This window comes from Lepus europaeus, chromosome 1, assembly GCF_033115175.1.
Source record: "Lepus europaeus isolate LE1 chromosome 1, mLepTim1.pri, whole genome shotgun sequence".
Taxonomy (NCBI): Eukaryota; Metazoa; Chordata; class Mammalia; order Lagomorpha; family Leporidae; genus Lepus; species Lepus europaeus.
This window is the reverse complement of record NC_084827.1, coordinates 104533829-104549856: the sequence shown is the minus strand read 5'-3', so window position 1 is coordinate 104549856 and position 16028 is coordinate 104533829. Positions and strand designations below refer to the sequence as shown.

At 39.0% G+C, this 16028-nt stretch overlaps 1 protein-coding gene across 4 annotated transcripts in view; it reads left to right on the top strand.

Annotated features, from left to right (window-relative positions):
- The window catches only part of FAP (fibroblast activation protein alpha), an 83753-nt gene extending 72374 nt beyond the window's left edge, over nt 1-11379 (top strand). For 2 of the 4 annotated variants that reach the window (XM_062187400.1, XM_062187422.1), the window contains 5 exons: nt 5422-5521; nt 6558-6622; nt 7117-7189; nt 7460-7533; nt 8970-9350. In XM_062187400.1, coding sequence (XP_062043384.1) covers nt 5422-5521; nt 6558-6622; nt 7117-7189; nt 7460-7533; nt 8970-9071 — 414 coding nt within the window. In that variant the 3' untranslated portion in view covers nt 9072-9350. The other 2 variants (XM_062187407.1, XM_062187416.1) reach the window with 2 other exon arrangements.
- Nucleotides 11380-16028: the final 4649 nt, after the last annotated feature.

The window sequence follows — 16028 nt, the reverse complement described above, 5'->3', positions numbered from 1 at the left end:
AGCCTGAATACATTTCCTTGTATGGTAGGCTCTCATCTAAGTTTGATTTTCCCGTCTCATTTCTCTCTTCCCCCACACTTCAGTGGTGACTTCCTTGCCTCCATGATTTATACATGTTGTTCCCTGTACCAACAACATCCATACACTTCTATCCACTTCCTCCGCTCCCCATCTTTCCCACCCCTAACATGGAAAACTCTTCATGGTTCTTTGTGACTTTCTCTGTGCTCCAGCAGCTCTTTACATCTCTCTAATGGGAATTACCACACTTTAGCTTATCTGACTATTGGTTTCTCCCATAGACTGTAAGCTCATCAAGGGAATAGATTTGTCTTTCTTTGGCCTTGTTTCTCAAACATTTAGCATAATATTTAGCCATATAGAGAGTGTTAAATGTTCATTAAAAAATATTTAATCCTAAAAGTCAGTATTCCCCCAAGGTGTGTCCCAGTAGTACCAGGAGACTTTCAATTCTAATAATTTAGTAAATCATGAATTCTATACAGTAGTGTATATTAGCTCAATGAATGGTAAATGAAGGAAGCTGTTAAATTTTGCTTATCATAATATTAACAAAAGTATTCAATTTCACAATTTCTTATTTCTCTTCCAACCTAAAACACGTATTAGTAATTTTTTCCAGACTTTTTTTGAAAGGATTTATTTATTTGAAAGTCAGAACAAAAAGAGATAGGGACACACACACACAGAGAAAGAGACAGAGACAGAGAGAGAGAGATTGAGAGAGAGAGAGATCTTTCATCTGCTGGCTCACTACCCAAATGGCCACAACAGCCAGGTCTGGGCCAGGCTGAAGCCAGGAGCCAGAAGCTCCATTCTGGTCTCCCACCTAGTTGGTAGGGGCCCATGCAGTTGCGGCATTTTCCACTGCATTTCCAGTATATAGCAGAAATGCTGGATAGGACTCAAACAGGCACTCTGATACAGGATTCCACTGGTACATGTGGTGGCTCAACCTGCAGAGCCACAACACCAGTCCCCTGCATGGGAACCTCTTTGAGAAGTGCTACTGATGTCATTAGGGATCGCTGTTAATGTCAGAAATAGTATTGACTACAGAGTGGAAGATGCCTGGGGTGGAAAGTACAGAGGGGCCCAGGGGTTAGGATACCAGCAATACTGGAGGCAAACACCAAAGGCCTGAAGGTAGCTGGTGAAGTAGTTGGGAAGAGGCCATAGCTCTGATTGCTGTTTTACATAAAATAGCAGAGATACAGGAAAGTAGAGGTTGAAAGGGAGAAGACATTGGAAATGACCATGTGTAGCACCCATCAGGTAAGAAGGTGTCTGTTTCCATGAAGTATTAGTCAATTTAGCAGTTGGAGAAATACACCATACTCAACCAGACAAGATTTTATGCAGTCAGCTGGTAAGCAAGCTGCTACAACTCCTAGATTTTCCCTCCATTATCTATATTAGGCAGGAGACAGGAAGCATTTTGTCTTCCTCTTTTATTTTACTGGTTCATACAAACCAAAGCCCACTAGCCCTGATTGTAGCCATTTTTTCAGTATCCACCAAGCATCCACCATGATGTCTAAGGGGTGTATGTTTATGACAATGGTTCTTTTTTTTTAAGAATTATTTAATTTTATTTATAAGACAGAGATACAGAGAGAGGTAGAGCCAGAGAGAGAGAGGTCTTCCATTCCACTGGTTCACTCCCCAAATGACCACAATGGCCAGAGCTGAGCTGATCCAAAGCCAAGAGCCAGGGGCTTCTTCCGGGTCTCCCATGTGGGCACAGGGACCCAAGGATTGGGCCATCTTCTACTGCTTTCCCAGGCCATAGCAGAGAGCTGTATCAGAAGAGGAGCACCTGGGACTTGAACTGGAGCCCATATGGGATGCCAGCGCTGCAGTGGGGCTTTAACCCACTGTGCCACAGCGCCAGCCTCATATGACAGTGGTTCTTAAGCTTGGAGATTTTGCCCCTCAGGGGACATTTGGCAATGTCTGGAGACACCATTAGCTATCACATTGGAGGGAAAGTTATTGGCATCAAGTGGATAGGGGCACGAATGCTGTTAAATATCCCAAATGCCCAGGAAAGCCCCTTGCAACAAAGAAGTATTACAATCCAAAGTTTCAATAGTATCAAGGTTGCAAAGCCCTGATATGCAATAAAAAAATTGAAGTAATTATGCTGACAATTGAGAAGCAGTGAATGTTTTTGTTTTTGAATTATTAGAATAACAGCAACATTTAAGGGCTTTGCTTTGTTATTATAGGCCTAGCCGGGTAGTGTTGAATAGGCATTAGTTATGATTTAATATCAGTTCCAGTCTCTCCCTGTGACTAATTATAAGCTATTTGAATTGCTGTGTGTGATCAACAATGGAAACATGGGACAAATGCACCTCCAATGAGACTTGTTAGACTCTGAACTTATATTTCCCCAAAGAGGCTGCCATGGTGTAGGGATAAAGAATCAATGGCATTGGTTAAAAAGTCAAGTGTCCTGCAACTTATTGTCTCTAGAGCTATTGTCAGTTCATGTCAGGTCTCTGTTTCTTCATTATGAAATACAGCAATAATTTCCTCATTGAGTCACTGTGAGCATAAGATGAGTTAATAGCAAAGTGACATAGTTAATAAATATCTATCCATTCCTCCTCCGTGTTAGGCCACATTCTCAGTGCTGGTGACAGAAGCATTGACAAGACAGACAAAAACTTCTATCCTAATGGAGCTGGGAATACTTGTGGAGAAAGACAATAAGCAAAATAAAAAAAGAGAATATAAAGTGCTAATTGATAAGCACTATGGGGAAAGACAAATCAAAATAACAAGGTGCGCGGGGGGGGGGGGGTATATGCAGGGTTGGTACATTTAAAATTAGAAGGACCAGGAAGTCTCCTGTAGGTGAATTTAAGACTTGAAGAAGGGAAAAATGTGTCAAGCCAATACTGAGGAAAGAATATTGGAGGGGAAAGGTCACAGAATTTGCAAAGGTCCTTAAACTAGATGGGGTTCAAAGAACATCAGGAGAGTCAATGAGCAGGATGGCTAATGGGGAGAAAGAGGCAGAGGTGTGAGATGGGAGATCAAAGACAACATTTGGTACCACAAAGACCATGGCAATAACCTTGGCCATCCATTATCTAGCTATAACTATTGTCTGCAGGTAGAATGCCCCAATGTGCATTACAGTGCAAGTGAAAGTATTCCATAAACCCTCCTTCAAAATTCTGTGCCCTTCTAAGAATGTTTTTAAAAATATTCTTCACTTCAACAAAATGGCAAGGCATCTAAGTGCAAAGGACAAAATTCTAGAATTCTCATGGCCAATCTGCTCTGTAGGTTCTTTCCTTGCGGCAGCCACCCACTCTGCCTGGAGTCCCACTCATGGGGGAGCAGAAAAAAGTCAACTCGGGCTTCCCCCCCTTCTTTATTTCTACAATAGAAACAGCTTTTCCCAAGCTGCCTGAGCATTTAAAGTACACCTTCTTTTGTTGTGCTGCAGATACAGTAGCTTTTGCTCCTACCATTCCTAGATGAAATTTGTGTTCATTCTGACCATAGGAAAATTTTAATTCAGTCCAGCACTAACACCTAATCACTGAGGAGGAACAGACTCTGAAAATCTCCATGATTTTAAGCAGAAATATTCAAAACCCTTTTTACTCTATGCAAAAGTGTTCTATTTCAAACCTCACTCCATGCTGTTTCCTGCTCTGGGGTATGGGACAGGAGAGACAGGACCCAGTATTTATATTCGTAGGGAACACACTTTTCTAATAAAACTGGAAACAATAACAATTTTCTAAAGGTTTCAGGCATATTCTGCTCTCATTTGAACTTCAAGTTAAGAAAGAAGGAAATATCTTCCATTCCAGAAATAGTTGTTGCTAACCTTCTAATCAAAACAAATTATTTTTATAAGTAAAAATTTAAACCAGATAGAGAATTTTCACTTACCAAAATGATTTTCAAGCCCAAATGTTCCTGCTGTTTTTAAAATATATTTCCCTCTATTAAAACATGGCTTAGTTCTTCTCCAAATATAATAAAAAGAGGCCATGGTATAATTGGAGCCGCCTCTTTTATTCTGTGTTTTGCAGCCAACGGTCCTCAATAAAATTCCTCAGAGCTGGAAACATAAAACTGCAAACTAGTTAGAGAGTGTTTCATTTAACTGTGGAAGTCTGCAAGATTGTTGATCTTACTCTCCCATTGCCTGTGTTTTATGGGTTAAGATTAAGCCCCTGCCACTGGCCTACTACCGTTAGCCTGTCTGTCTGTCTGTCTCCCTCTCATTCTTAACTCATCTCACTTACCCTCTCTCTCTAAAGACTGACATATCTTGATAAAGTGTAACATGATCTATTCTGACCTGAAGGAAGCAGTTCCCAGTCCTGCAAACAAGGCATGGCTCAAGCTAGAGATCACACTACCCCCATATGGTTTGCACCCTTGTAATCAGGGCAAGAATTAACCCGGAGAGTCACTTCCTAATCTAGGGCACATATTTTTTGGTTTATGTCCCAGATCCCTGCTTAGTCCACATTCTCAGGAGACACACTTCTCTCTGAGCATGTTAGTGCAGACCAATTTGTTTTCCCAGATATGGAGCCTTGTGATGCTCTGTTCATTTCTTCACATTTAGGAAAAGGTTCAAATTTCCAAGTGAAATGGGAAGAGATCTCTTTCTGTGATCAGAGTCATATTTGTGAATCACTTGTGAAATAAAAATCAGTGAGAGCCAAATATACTCCTGACTCTTCAATTGCATCCCCTTTATTTTTTTTATTTTTTGCTTTTCTACTAAATTTGTGGGAAAATACAAGATTTTTAAAGGTATAGATGACTTTTCTTCCTTTGCACTTCTATATCAAGAAATCCTCAAAACAGAAAATATAACTTCTTCAATACACAAATTCTGGCCTTGTCTTAAACTCTCCAAATGGTTCTTACATTCTTCTTTTGGTGTTCTCCTATGAAAATAAATAACTTAGTACATAGATACAAGTTTCGCCTCTCAGGACTTTTACAAATTATGGAGTATCTTACATGCACATTTTGGGAAGAATTTCCTTTTTCTGTGAATCTCTTTCAACTAAATTTCTTTTTTTATTCAAGTAAAGTCCTAATTGGAAAGATACAGAGGAAAAAAGATTGCCAAAAATTGCAATTTGAACTGTCTCTTAAATGGATCCTATGATATGTTTAAGAGGGTCTATTATAATTAGTACACAATTATTTATAGTTTATTTAGGATAAAATCACAATTATGTCTAGTAGAAATTGTTACCAAGGGTGAAAGCTATACATTTAACCTGCCCTTATTCATATTCCTCAGCTCCCTTCAGTCCTAATTGTGAGTAGAGTTGTTGTAAAATTATGAGAGAGATCTTATGAAAGTGAATCTCAAACTGAATCCTGACAATGTCTCTGCAGTCATACGGAGGTTATGTTTCATCACTGGCCCTTGCATCCGGAACTGGTCTTTTCAAATGTGGGATAGCAGTGGCTCCAGTCTCCAGCTGGGAGTACTACGGTATGGAAACATTTCATAAATGTTGCCATGAAAACATTTAACACATAATTATGCTATATTTGGGGTTGCTGGGAAAACAAATTAGGCAGTAAAATTCACCCCAGCATCACCGGGAAAAATATAATCTGTAAGTGAGGTTGTTCATAGGATTCATTCTAATCACATTGTAACAATCAAGTAAATTTTAAACTGAAGATTTTCTCGTGCTCCATTACATCCTATTTTCCCCCAGAAACCTTAAGTTTCTGCTAAGCCAAATCTGTAAAAATCAGAGCTTACTCTATATTTTTACAGGCATTCAGTTGAAGACAACTGACTTTTAAGCACATCTTATAGAAAGTCGGGCCAGAGCCCTATAATTCGCCACCATATCACAGTCTGCAACTGCCAGCTCCAATGCTCTGGCAATCAGAGAAATAAGAAATTTCTTTGAGAAGTAACCCTCCTATTTTGTGATTAACGTCAGTGCAGGATGATGATATGGAAATAACTCAAATAATTGTCCAAAACACAGCTTTCGTCAGATCCTCTTCCCTGTGTTGGGGTAGAAATAAGACAGTTGTGATTTGTAGGGAATGTATATTCAGAAAAAGAAAAGTGTGTGTGTGTGTGTGTGTGTGATGGGAGAATAGATCCAGAGGATATCACAGATGAAATAAGGCACTGGTAAAAGTACTAGAGGTGGCTGCTCTTGTGATTTATTTTAAAATGTAATTAGGTCAGGCTACAGCATCATTCCTATCTCAGTATTCCCTCTTGCAAAAGAGTAGAAGTGAAAAAGCTTAGGATGAGTGATAGGAAGAGTTTAGATGCTCTTGTATCCATGATCTCTTGCTACTGCCTCCTCTAGCCCAAGTGAGGCAAATTGCTCTGATGACACACATGCTTTGAGCCCAACGATTGTATGAAGTAAAGCAAGAATTTATCCCAAGAACTTCCCAGGGGAGAAATAAGGAGCAGAGATCAAACCCGGAGGTCTTGGTTAACTAGATGGAGTGCATCACACACAAACAACATATCCTCATATATTTTACAGCATCTATCTACACAGAGCGATTCATGGGTCTCCCGACAAAGGAAGATAATCTTGAGCACTATAAAGTAAGCACTTTCATTTTATTTAGGTAACTAATTTATTTCAAGTGTGCTAAATAATTTTAAAACAGTAATTTAGAGTTTGCAGTTTTAATTTTGGGTCCCCAAGCAAATATGATGATCTTTTGTTAACTGCAAAACCTATCACTAAGAAGAATTTTACTCCTTTTGGATCCTACTCCTCCCTTCCTTAACCTCCCTCTTCTTGAACCACCTCCCCATCCCACCCCCAACCCCTACACAGCTTGAGCGGGCATCATTTATGCCTAAGGTCTCACTCATATGTAACATATGACACATAAACTTTCAGTTTTTCAAACTAAGAATCAGATGGAAGTAATGCAAATGATGATGAAAATGTGTTGCTCTGGCTCTTAAATATTTATCAACCAAAGCAATACATAATTTCAGTATTGGTGCTAAGTCCATTGCACAATGATTTAGCTAGTTTTCTATTAGAACTTGCAGCAACTAAAATGTTAATTTTTCCTCTTTTCCAGAATTCAACTGTGATGGCAAGAGCAGAATATTTCAGAAATGTAGACTATCTTCTCATCCACGGAACAGCAGATGGTGAGGTTTAAGCAAGACTCTTACACATAAAAATACTGAGCCAGCATCACTTTGTTTAAGAAACATTAAGCATCCTCCTATGCCTTTGCTCAGGGTCAGTACCTAAGAGTCAGGGACATTTCCATATCTGAATGTGATTACTCACTGCTGACAATGTCAATTGCATGACTAGATAATTGTTGGTGCTCATTTCCAGGCATTACATTGTCACTCTATGCTTTCTGGTATTTTGCAGCACTTTAACGTGCTCTCTCTCTCTCTTTGTTACAGATAATGTGCACTTTCAAAACTCAGCACAGATTGCTAAAGCTCTGGTTAATGCACAAGTGGATTTCCAGGCAATGGTACATAATTTTATTTTACTCATGCTCATGGCCTTAGACCCCCCCAAGCTAAAAGAAGGGGATCTTATTTTTTTAGTAAAACCTGCAACCAGGCTGCTTGGTGGAGTAAGTAGAACATTAGCAAATGGATCTTGGATGTTTCATTAACTCCCTAATGGACCTTTGGTAAGCCAGACCATCTCTGGGACTCCCAGTTGAGTCCTATACAATAAAGCAGCTCATAAAATCAAATGATCTTCTAGCTCAGATATCCAATAGTTCTGCAATCCTGTGTACATATGTGTAGCTCTATGTTTAGAGTATCTGAAAAACCTAGGCATCCCAAAGCATCCAGAGATTCTGTTTATTCATTAAGAAGCAATCACTGAACATTATCAGAAGCCTCCAAGGTCCCCTGAAGTTATGCAGCTCCATTCAGTTTTAGGGAATTTTTTCATGGATGTGTTCTCAGCCCCTGACACATGCCTGGCTCATCACAGAAGCTCACATTTTTACTGAGTGAAGGAATGAGTTAATGAATGAATGAACTAAATGTAAAGTACAGGTAGCATGAGGAGTGGGAAATAGAAACAGAGATGGAAGTAAGGTGAAAGTCGAAGGTAGGGTTGCAGTTCTTGAAAGCTACTGTCTCCCCCTTCATGGGCACAAATTCTGCCTCATTGCATAGATTAAACAAGAACCTGGAAAAGGAGATTCCTTTTAAAAACTTTTGTTTTGAAATAACCCCCAAATGGTGAAGTAAGCCTTTTCTTGACCCTTTTCATTCTGACCCCTAAAACTAATTTGACTCAAAATATATAAATAGGTAGCCTTACATCATTACCACTGCCACCTTTATTCAGTGCAAACAATAATCTTACTGGTATCTCTTCAACAATGAAGTTTAAAGTCATAGTACTATCTCTCTCCTCCTTTTATTTTTTACAATGCTATTTTTAATTCTTGTAAAGAGTATTTACAGCTGAAGGTGGATACATTATATTGTGGGATTCTGTAAGAGAGAACAATTAGAGTCACAGGCTAAAAGCTTCATGGGATTTTGAGCTACAGGAGTCTTAGGGAAAATCAAATCCAATCCTTTGGATTTTCAAACACCAGGCACTAAAGAAGCAAAGTAACAGAACCAACTCCCAAGTCCTAGAACCCCTGCCTCCTGATCCCCCATGATCCTGATTCCTGTGGAAGCTCAACTACCAAGATCTAAAATAAAAGTTTAAAAAATATGAAACAGTAGTGGTTAATTAATGAAAGCTCTTTAAATACTCTTGCTCTAAATGTGTACGTGCAAATCATGTCATTTATTCAAGTGTTTGTGAGTAGAATTTTCCCATGATATGGGGGGAATTGTAAGGTACTAGAGCTCACACAAAAAAGTCACAATGAGATACATTTTGTGGCTGCAGGAATAAGAAAGGTTTCTCTCCTTTATGTTTCAGTGGTACTCGGACCAGAACCATGGTATGTCTGGGCTGTCCACGAACCACTTATATACCCACATGACTCACTTTCTAAAGCAATGTTTTTCTTTGTCAGACTAAAAATGATGCAGATTGAAGCCAGTATCACAATCTGAAAGTTTGTCATTTTACTTTTTCTGTTGTAAAATGCTGGTATAAATAAACACATTAATGTTTTAATGGCAGGTAAAAAAATGATGAGGACTTGGGAGTTGGGCTAAATATGTTTACACTTTCATGTATTCTGTGAACAGAGAAAAGAGAGCCATGCATTTTGCTTTGGGCACAGTGTTTTATCACATGTTCATTTGAGAGAAAAATAAAGTTAGAAGTTCAAGTGCTATTGTGTTGCTGTTTGTTGATTTCAACTTGCAGATTCTATCATAGAAAGAAGTGCTTGTCCAAGGCAAGGGTGTGAACAATAGAGTGAAATGGAGTTCTTGTCCAAGGCACTGAAATGGTGACCACAGAGAAGTGCAATCTGGACACAGTTCTGGACTTTTGTAATGAGAGCGTCACATGCTAAAACAAACAGCTCAGAAAACACAGTGAACCAAGTCTGAGAGATGTTCCTACTCCATGGTGCCTCCCCCACCAAGAAATTTCTATTAAATTTCTTCCAGATTCCTTCAACATTGCCAAATAGAATTTGATGGAAATCAAATCAGACTTTTGAATTCAAGCTCCTTTTAAGAAACACTTCAGATTTGGAAATGTTCCTGTTTTATTTCCCTTTTTAGCATCAATAATGATAACTGCCTTTGGATTGCTAAACTAACCAAATTAAAACAAAAGTAAATAAATAAAATGGACATCAATAACTACAGAGGAAATTTTTCTTTGAGATTTGGGAGGATGGGTGTAATGTTACATATAAAGTTCATTTTGGAAAACAAATGCCAACATGCCCACAATCCCAAAAGTAATGCTTTGCTAGTAACTGTCACCATCCATTAGAAGCAATGGGCAGCTTGCCACATCTGTGATTGCAGCAGAATTAAAAAGATCCACACTAGGTCACCAGAAGACACTTCTTGAATGAATGTTGGAAGTATCCATCAAGTCACCATTTAGAGGACTTTTCATTGATATGCAATCCAGCATGGGTCTGCCCTGGATCATTCCTCTTCATTCCTAGCTGGATTCTTCCCAACTGCCGCCAGAATACCGTCATGCATTTGCTCATGTTCTACAGCCAGAAGAACCAATCCAGGCATGGGACATCATAGCAGCAAAGGGCCTTACAGATCGTCATCCATAGTCTCCTCTGAAGTTTTCAGACATATCTCTAGGCCCAGCATTCCTCCACTACTGCTCTCTGAAACCATGCTACCCCACTCAGGTCAGGGGGCCTGGACCACACTTTCACAGATTCAGAAGCAGTCCCAGCCCCTCATCTTTACCTCCTTGCAAGGGCTGATGCCCTGAGAACTGGAGGACGCCACTACTTTCTCTCTCTGTTCTCCAGAGAGTAGCCTCTTAAGCAAGCCCAAGGACAGCCTCATAGCTTTGTCATCATTCACTCTTCAACTTTGGAGAGGAGAATAAACAACACTTAGTTCTTAATATTATATCTAGGGGGACAATAGGGTAATCACAAATGGGAAGAAGGTCAAAAGTCTTTGCACCCCAGCCTGTTTTCTACCTTCATGGAATTTACAAAGCTGTATTCTAGTATCAGTGTGCAGTGAGCAGTATCCAGCCTCCATCCATTGCTCCCAGAGCCACAGAGACAGCTTCTAAGAGACAACTATAAATGCTCCATTTTCCCACTTGGAAACCTCCAGAGACCCCCCATTGTCTAAAAAATAGTATTCCAGCTCAAGTGCATGACACACAGAACCCTTGACTCTCTGTCCCCATGCAAATTTTATAAACCATTTTCTTTACACCAGCCTCCTTAAGCAAAGAATTTCCTTAAATATGCCATGTTTTTCCACATGCATACATACTGTGAAATGTTAGCAGTGCTGCCCAGTGTGGCAGCCATGACTCACACAAGGCTACCTAAAGATAAAGCCAATTGGCCGGTGCCGCGGCTCACTTGGCTAATTCTCTGCCTGTGGTACAGGCAACCTGGGTACTAGTTCCGGTTGGGGCACCGGATTCTGTCCCAGTTGCTCCTCTTCCAGTCCAGCTCTCTGCTGTGGCCCGGAAAGGCAGTGGAGGATGGCCCAAGTGTTTGGGCTCTGCACCCTCATGGGAGACCAGGAGGAAGCACCTGGCTCCTGGCTTCGGATAGGCGCAGCACGCCGGCCGCAGTGCGCCGACCATAGAGACCATTTGGGGGGTGAACCAATGGAAAGGAATACCTTTCTCTCCCTCTCTCTCTCTCTCTCACTGTCTAACTCTGCCTGTCCAAAAAAAAAAAAAAAAAAAAAAAGATAAAGCCAATGAATTCCAATTGAAGGAAAGAAGTAATGATAATAATAGTTTGAAAAAGTCCTGGAAGCAAAATAAAAATAAAACCATTAAAATTAGATAAAATCAAAATCCAGCTCCTCAGTCACCCTGGGAACATATCATTACTCAGTAGTCAGATGTGGCTAGTGGCTTCTATATTGTTGAGTTCCCATCATCATGGAGAGTGCTTTAGGACAACACCACCCAAACTGCCTATGTCTTAGAACACAGCATATCATAACAGCTCATGAATGGATGAATGCCTCTATGGTCATAGAAGATTCAGGTTTTCTAACTTATTTCTGATGAAGCCTACTCTAACCCTGTCAGGAAGAATCTTTTAAGTCTTCCTCAGCATTCTAAGCATGTTTTCATGTATTTGTTCATTCATTCATCCAACAAACATGTGTTGAGTATGACTATATAGCAGACCTTGGACAAGACTTTGAGGATGTAAGGCGGACCGAGGCAGCAACTTGAGGAGCACATTTTTATTACTCATTTTGCACAGCTTTATTACATTCTTCCTTGGGCTTGAAATTTAAGGCATATAAAGCACAAAAGGGAGAGATTTTTAAGTAGAAAACACCAAACTCAAGAAGATAATTGGAAAACATCCTGGCTTTTGTGTTTGTTAGAAGTTGATGGTAGCAATAGTTATCCTTACCACATTTTATTCTTGGATACAAGATTTAAGGAGGGGAGGATTCCAACAATTAATGTTGCATAGAATAACCATCTTGCACCTACTACAAACTTGAAATTTTCATTCATTCATTTAACAAATACAATTGCAAGCCACTATTTCAGGTATAAAAGGTGATGAAGACAAATTCTAGTATGTGTAGCAGGAAAACCAAAAAATAATAAATTTGTAAGAATAACTTCAAATATTATCTCACAATACTCGCATTAGAGTTATTTTAAATTCTAAATGACCATCTAATATTTCTTAGAGTAAAAAGAGAGAAGCTGTAAGCATATGAGAATTTGACTAAATGAGAAAACTTTCATTGGGATGTTAATAAAAAATCTTAAGTCGACCCCAAAGTATAAAATGCATGATTTATTTCCTTCAATGAGCACTTATTGAAAACTGTGCTAACATGGCAGTCTGGGTACTGCAGGGGTTACAATGATGAATACATGTGACAATTTCTCCATTTCTAGACTGTTTCAGTAAAGGCGACTTAACGAATCTGATTTTCCCAACATTTGAGCATTTTTCAGAAACTGACAGATCTTTATGCAAATGTTGTTGCCAAGCTGTTTGTAATGGTGAAATTATACTTTGACAGTAACTCTTTAAAATATATTAAACCCAGCTAAGGTTTTTTTGGAAATGTTGCCAATTAAATGACTTTAATGAGCTTCTTGATGGTAATGTAATTAAAATTCAGATGTTCTAATTGTAAAAAAAAAAAATTAGTTCTGGGAAAGTTAACAGTAAAATAAGCAAATGTAAAATGAATTAGGGCTAATTTAAATGGTGATTATGTGGTCTTCTGAGAAGATTCTACCAAAACAATGCTTTCAATTATGCTGTTTATAAAGAAGAAAGAAGGCACCTAACAGAGACTTTGAATTTATCCAATAAAATAGATATTTGAGTTTATCCAATAAAACAGATTGAAAAATTCTGAATGCAGCAAATCATTCTCATCCTGTGAAAGGAGAGCTGCTAAAACACTTCCTTGGCATTAAGGACAGGTACCTTGGCAATTGGAAATGGAATAATTTTTAATTCAGGGAGAAATAAATGCCTGGACCATACTAAGCTATTAGTGGGGAAAGCTATCTGGCTTCTAACAAAAATCTCTAATGACCACCTGCTCTGATTATTGGCATGCAACACTAACATGCTGGTCATGAACACTTCTTTTTGTCACACAGGTAATGTCTTTGGCAAGCTAGAGCAGTATGATTTCATTCTATTGGCTTCTAATTAATACTCAGTTACTTACTCCACTTACTTAAAAATTGCTTTGACAGTTTAGTTCGTAACAAATATTCATTGGTACAGCATTCTCTCCTTTGCTCTGCAGTTATAGGAAACCTGTGAATAAGAGAAAGCTACAATCAGCCAAGGCCATGCCACAATGGCTTGCCAACTTGTCTTCCTTCTTTCATAATTACTGTTCATTGACATGCAAAGATAGGATCATCTTTGCTAGCCATCAATTGTTAGGAGCAGGAATTTTTCTCACTGCTACACAAGGTGAAATTTTGGAAGAACTATCTTAATGAAAAATGTAATAGAATACAGAAAAATGATTTGCATGTTTAAAAAAACTATTCATTCCCACATGATTTGGTAGATTGTTATTGAAACATCCTTTCAGAAATTCTTGGACATAATAGAAAATTTGGGATATGTTATAAATTTGCTTGTATCACACTGGCACTAAGCTAAATTTCCAACTTTGTGAAGTCATTGATGTGAGTGTTTGGCACAGTGGCTTAAGTTGTTGCTTGGGACACCCAACATTCCATTTTGGAGAGTCTAAAAGTCCAAGTTATTTCTCTTTTGATCTGGTTTCCTACTAATGTGCACCATAGGAGGCAGCATATGATGGCTAAAGTACTTGAGTCCCTGACACCCACATGGGAGACTTGGATGGAGTTCTAGGCTTCTGGTTTTAGTCTGGCCCGCGCTTTTGGGAAGTGCATCAGTACATTGAGGATCTGTAACTGCTGTCTCCTCTGTCTGCCTCTCTGCCTTTCAAATAAAATGAAAATAAACAAATTTCTAAAAATGATGATTAATGAGTAATATGAGTGCTTTTTGTACCTACGGGAAACAATACTCCTCCCTCATTCCCTTCAGAAAATTAATAAAATACTTTGCAAGATTGCAAATTCCTTTGAAGTATAATACAACATATCTTATTCTATGCTTTAGTTGTAACATGTTTCTTATAGTACATTTTAGAGGCAGTATACCATAGTAGGTAAGGCCATGGATGCCAAAATCAGACTACAGGTTTTGAATCCCAATTCGGTAATATAGTAGCTGTGTAACTTTGGTCAATTTTCATAAATTCTCTTAGCTCCTATTTATATGTGAAATGGGGACAATAATAGTTGTCATCTCATGGATTTGATTGAAAGACTAAAGTAATTATTATTTGTGGAGCTAACAGAGTCAGGCAGATAGCGTTCATAGATGCTTGTGATACACATAAGATATACCTCTTTTTAGTTGCCATCTTCAATAAATCATTTATCGAGGAACTAACAGTCTGAGTCAGAAGCCAATAGTTTCTTCCCCATATGAAGGAATTTTGTATAAGTGTCAGATTCCTCAAGTACTTGGCACTTATAAATGAGACTCTATTTCTAAAACAATGTGGTCTTTTAGGGATAACAACTATTGATATCTTGAGTATCCAAAGAAGCTTATCTTCCTTGATACTTATCTTGAATGAGTTGTTCATCACTGTATCTCTGTACATGTTTGAGGACTAAGGACAATGTGTAACTGAAGGACATGGACAACACATTTTTCTCTCCCAGCTTCATGAGCAAATTACAAGGTACTACAGAGGCCTTCATCTCTGACCTTGCCCCCTCTTCTCTCTCACTGCCTACCAAACTCCAACCACTCTAGACTCTTTTGGAGTTTTGGGGTAGGCAAAGCTCATGTTTCCACATCTTTTCTTTCTTTTAAGATTTATTTATTTATTTATTTATTTGAGAGGCAGAGTTACAGAGAGAGAGAGAGAGAGAGAGAGAGAGAGAGAGGCAGAGATCTTCCATCTTCTGGTTCACTCCCCAAATGGCCACAATGACCTGAGCTTGGCCGATCCAAAGCCAGGAGCCAGGAGCCTCCTCCAAGTCTCCCAAGGGAGTGCAGGGGCCCAATCACCTGGGCCATCTTCCACTGTTTTTCCAGGCCATCAGCAGGGACCTGGCTCAGAAGTGGAGCAGCCAGGACTCAAACCAGCACCCATAAGGGATGCTGGCACCACAGAGGGAGGCTTAGCCTATTTACACCACAGTGCCAGATCCCCCACATCTTTTCTTGACTTTTCTCTTGGCTGTATTATCAGCTCAGGTGTCCCCATCTTACAGAGAATTTCCTTGATCACAGGATTCAATTTATCTTCGACTATAGTCATAAACTTCCTATCACATTATCTGATGTTATATTGTTGATAACACTTAGGAGCTTCAGAAATTATTTTATTTATCTATGTGCTTGTTTGTTACCTAATCTTCCTATTGGAATACAAGAACCTTATGAACAAAGACCTTGTCTTTCATCTTACCTCTCACTCCAAGATCTAGATAATACTTGGAGTAAGGAAGTAGAAGCTCAATAAATATTTGTTGAATACATCCCCATAAATCTCCACCTTCTGTGGGTAGTAGGGTCCATAAAACTTGCATTCTTAAATGCTGTGTGATCTTACAGTGGTGTAGCCTTCAAAGTAAAAAGGAAGAAAAAGACATGAGCAGCAAGTGACCCAGTCAGAGGAGAGTGGTGTTAGAGAGGACATGAATCTTAGCCAGAGATCAAAAAGAGGTTGGCTTTGAAACAAAAATAGATTGGATTAGGAAATGAAAACACAGCCTACTGTATTGTCCTAAGTTAGACACTCACTGCCTCTAGATGAATCACAGGGACTCCAA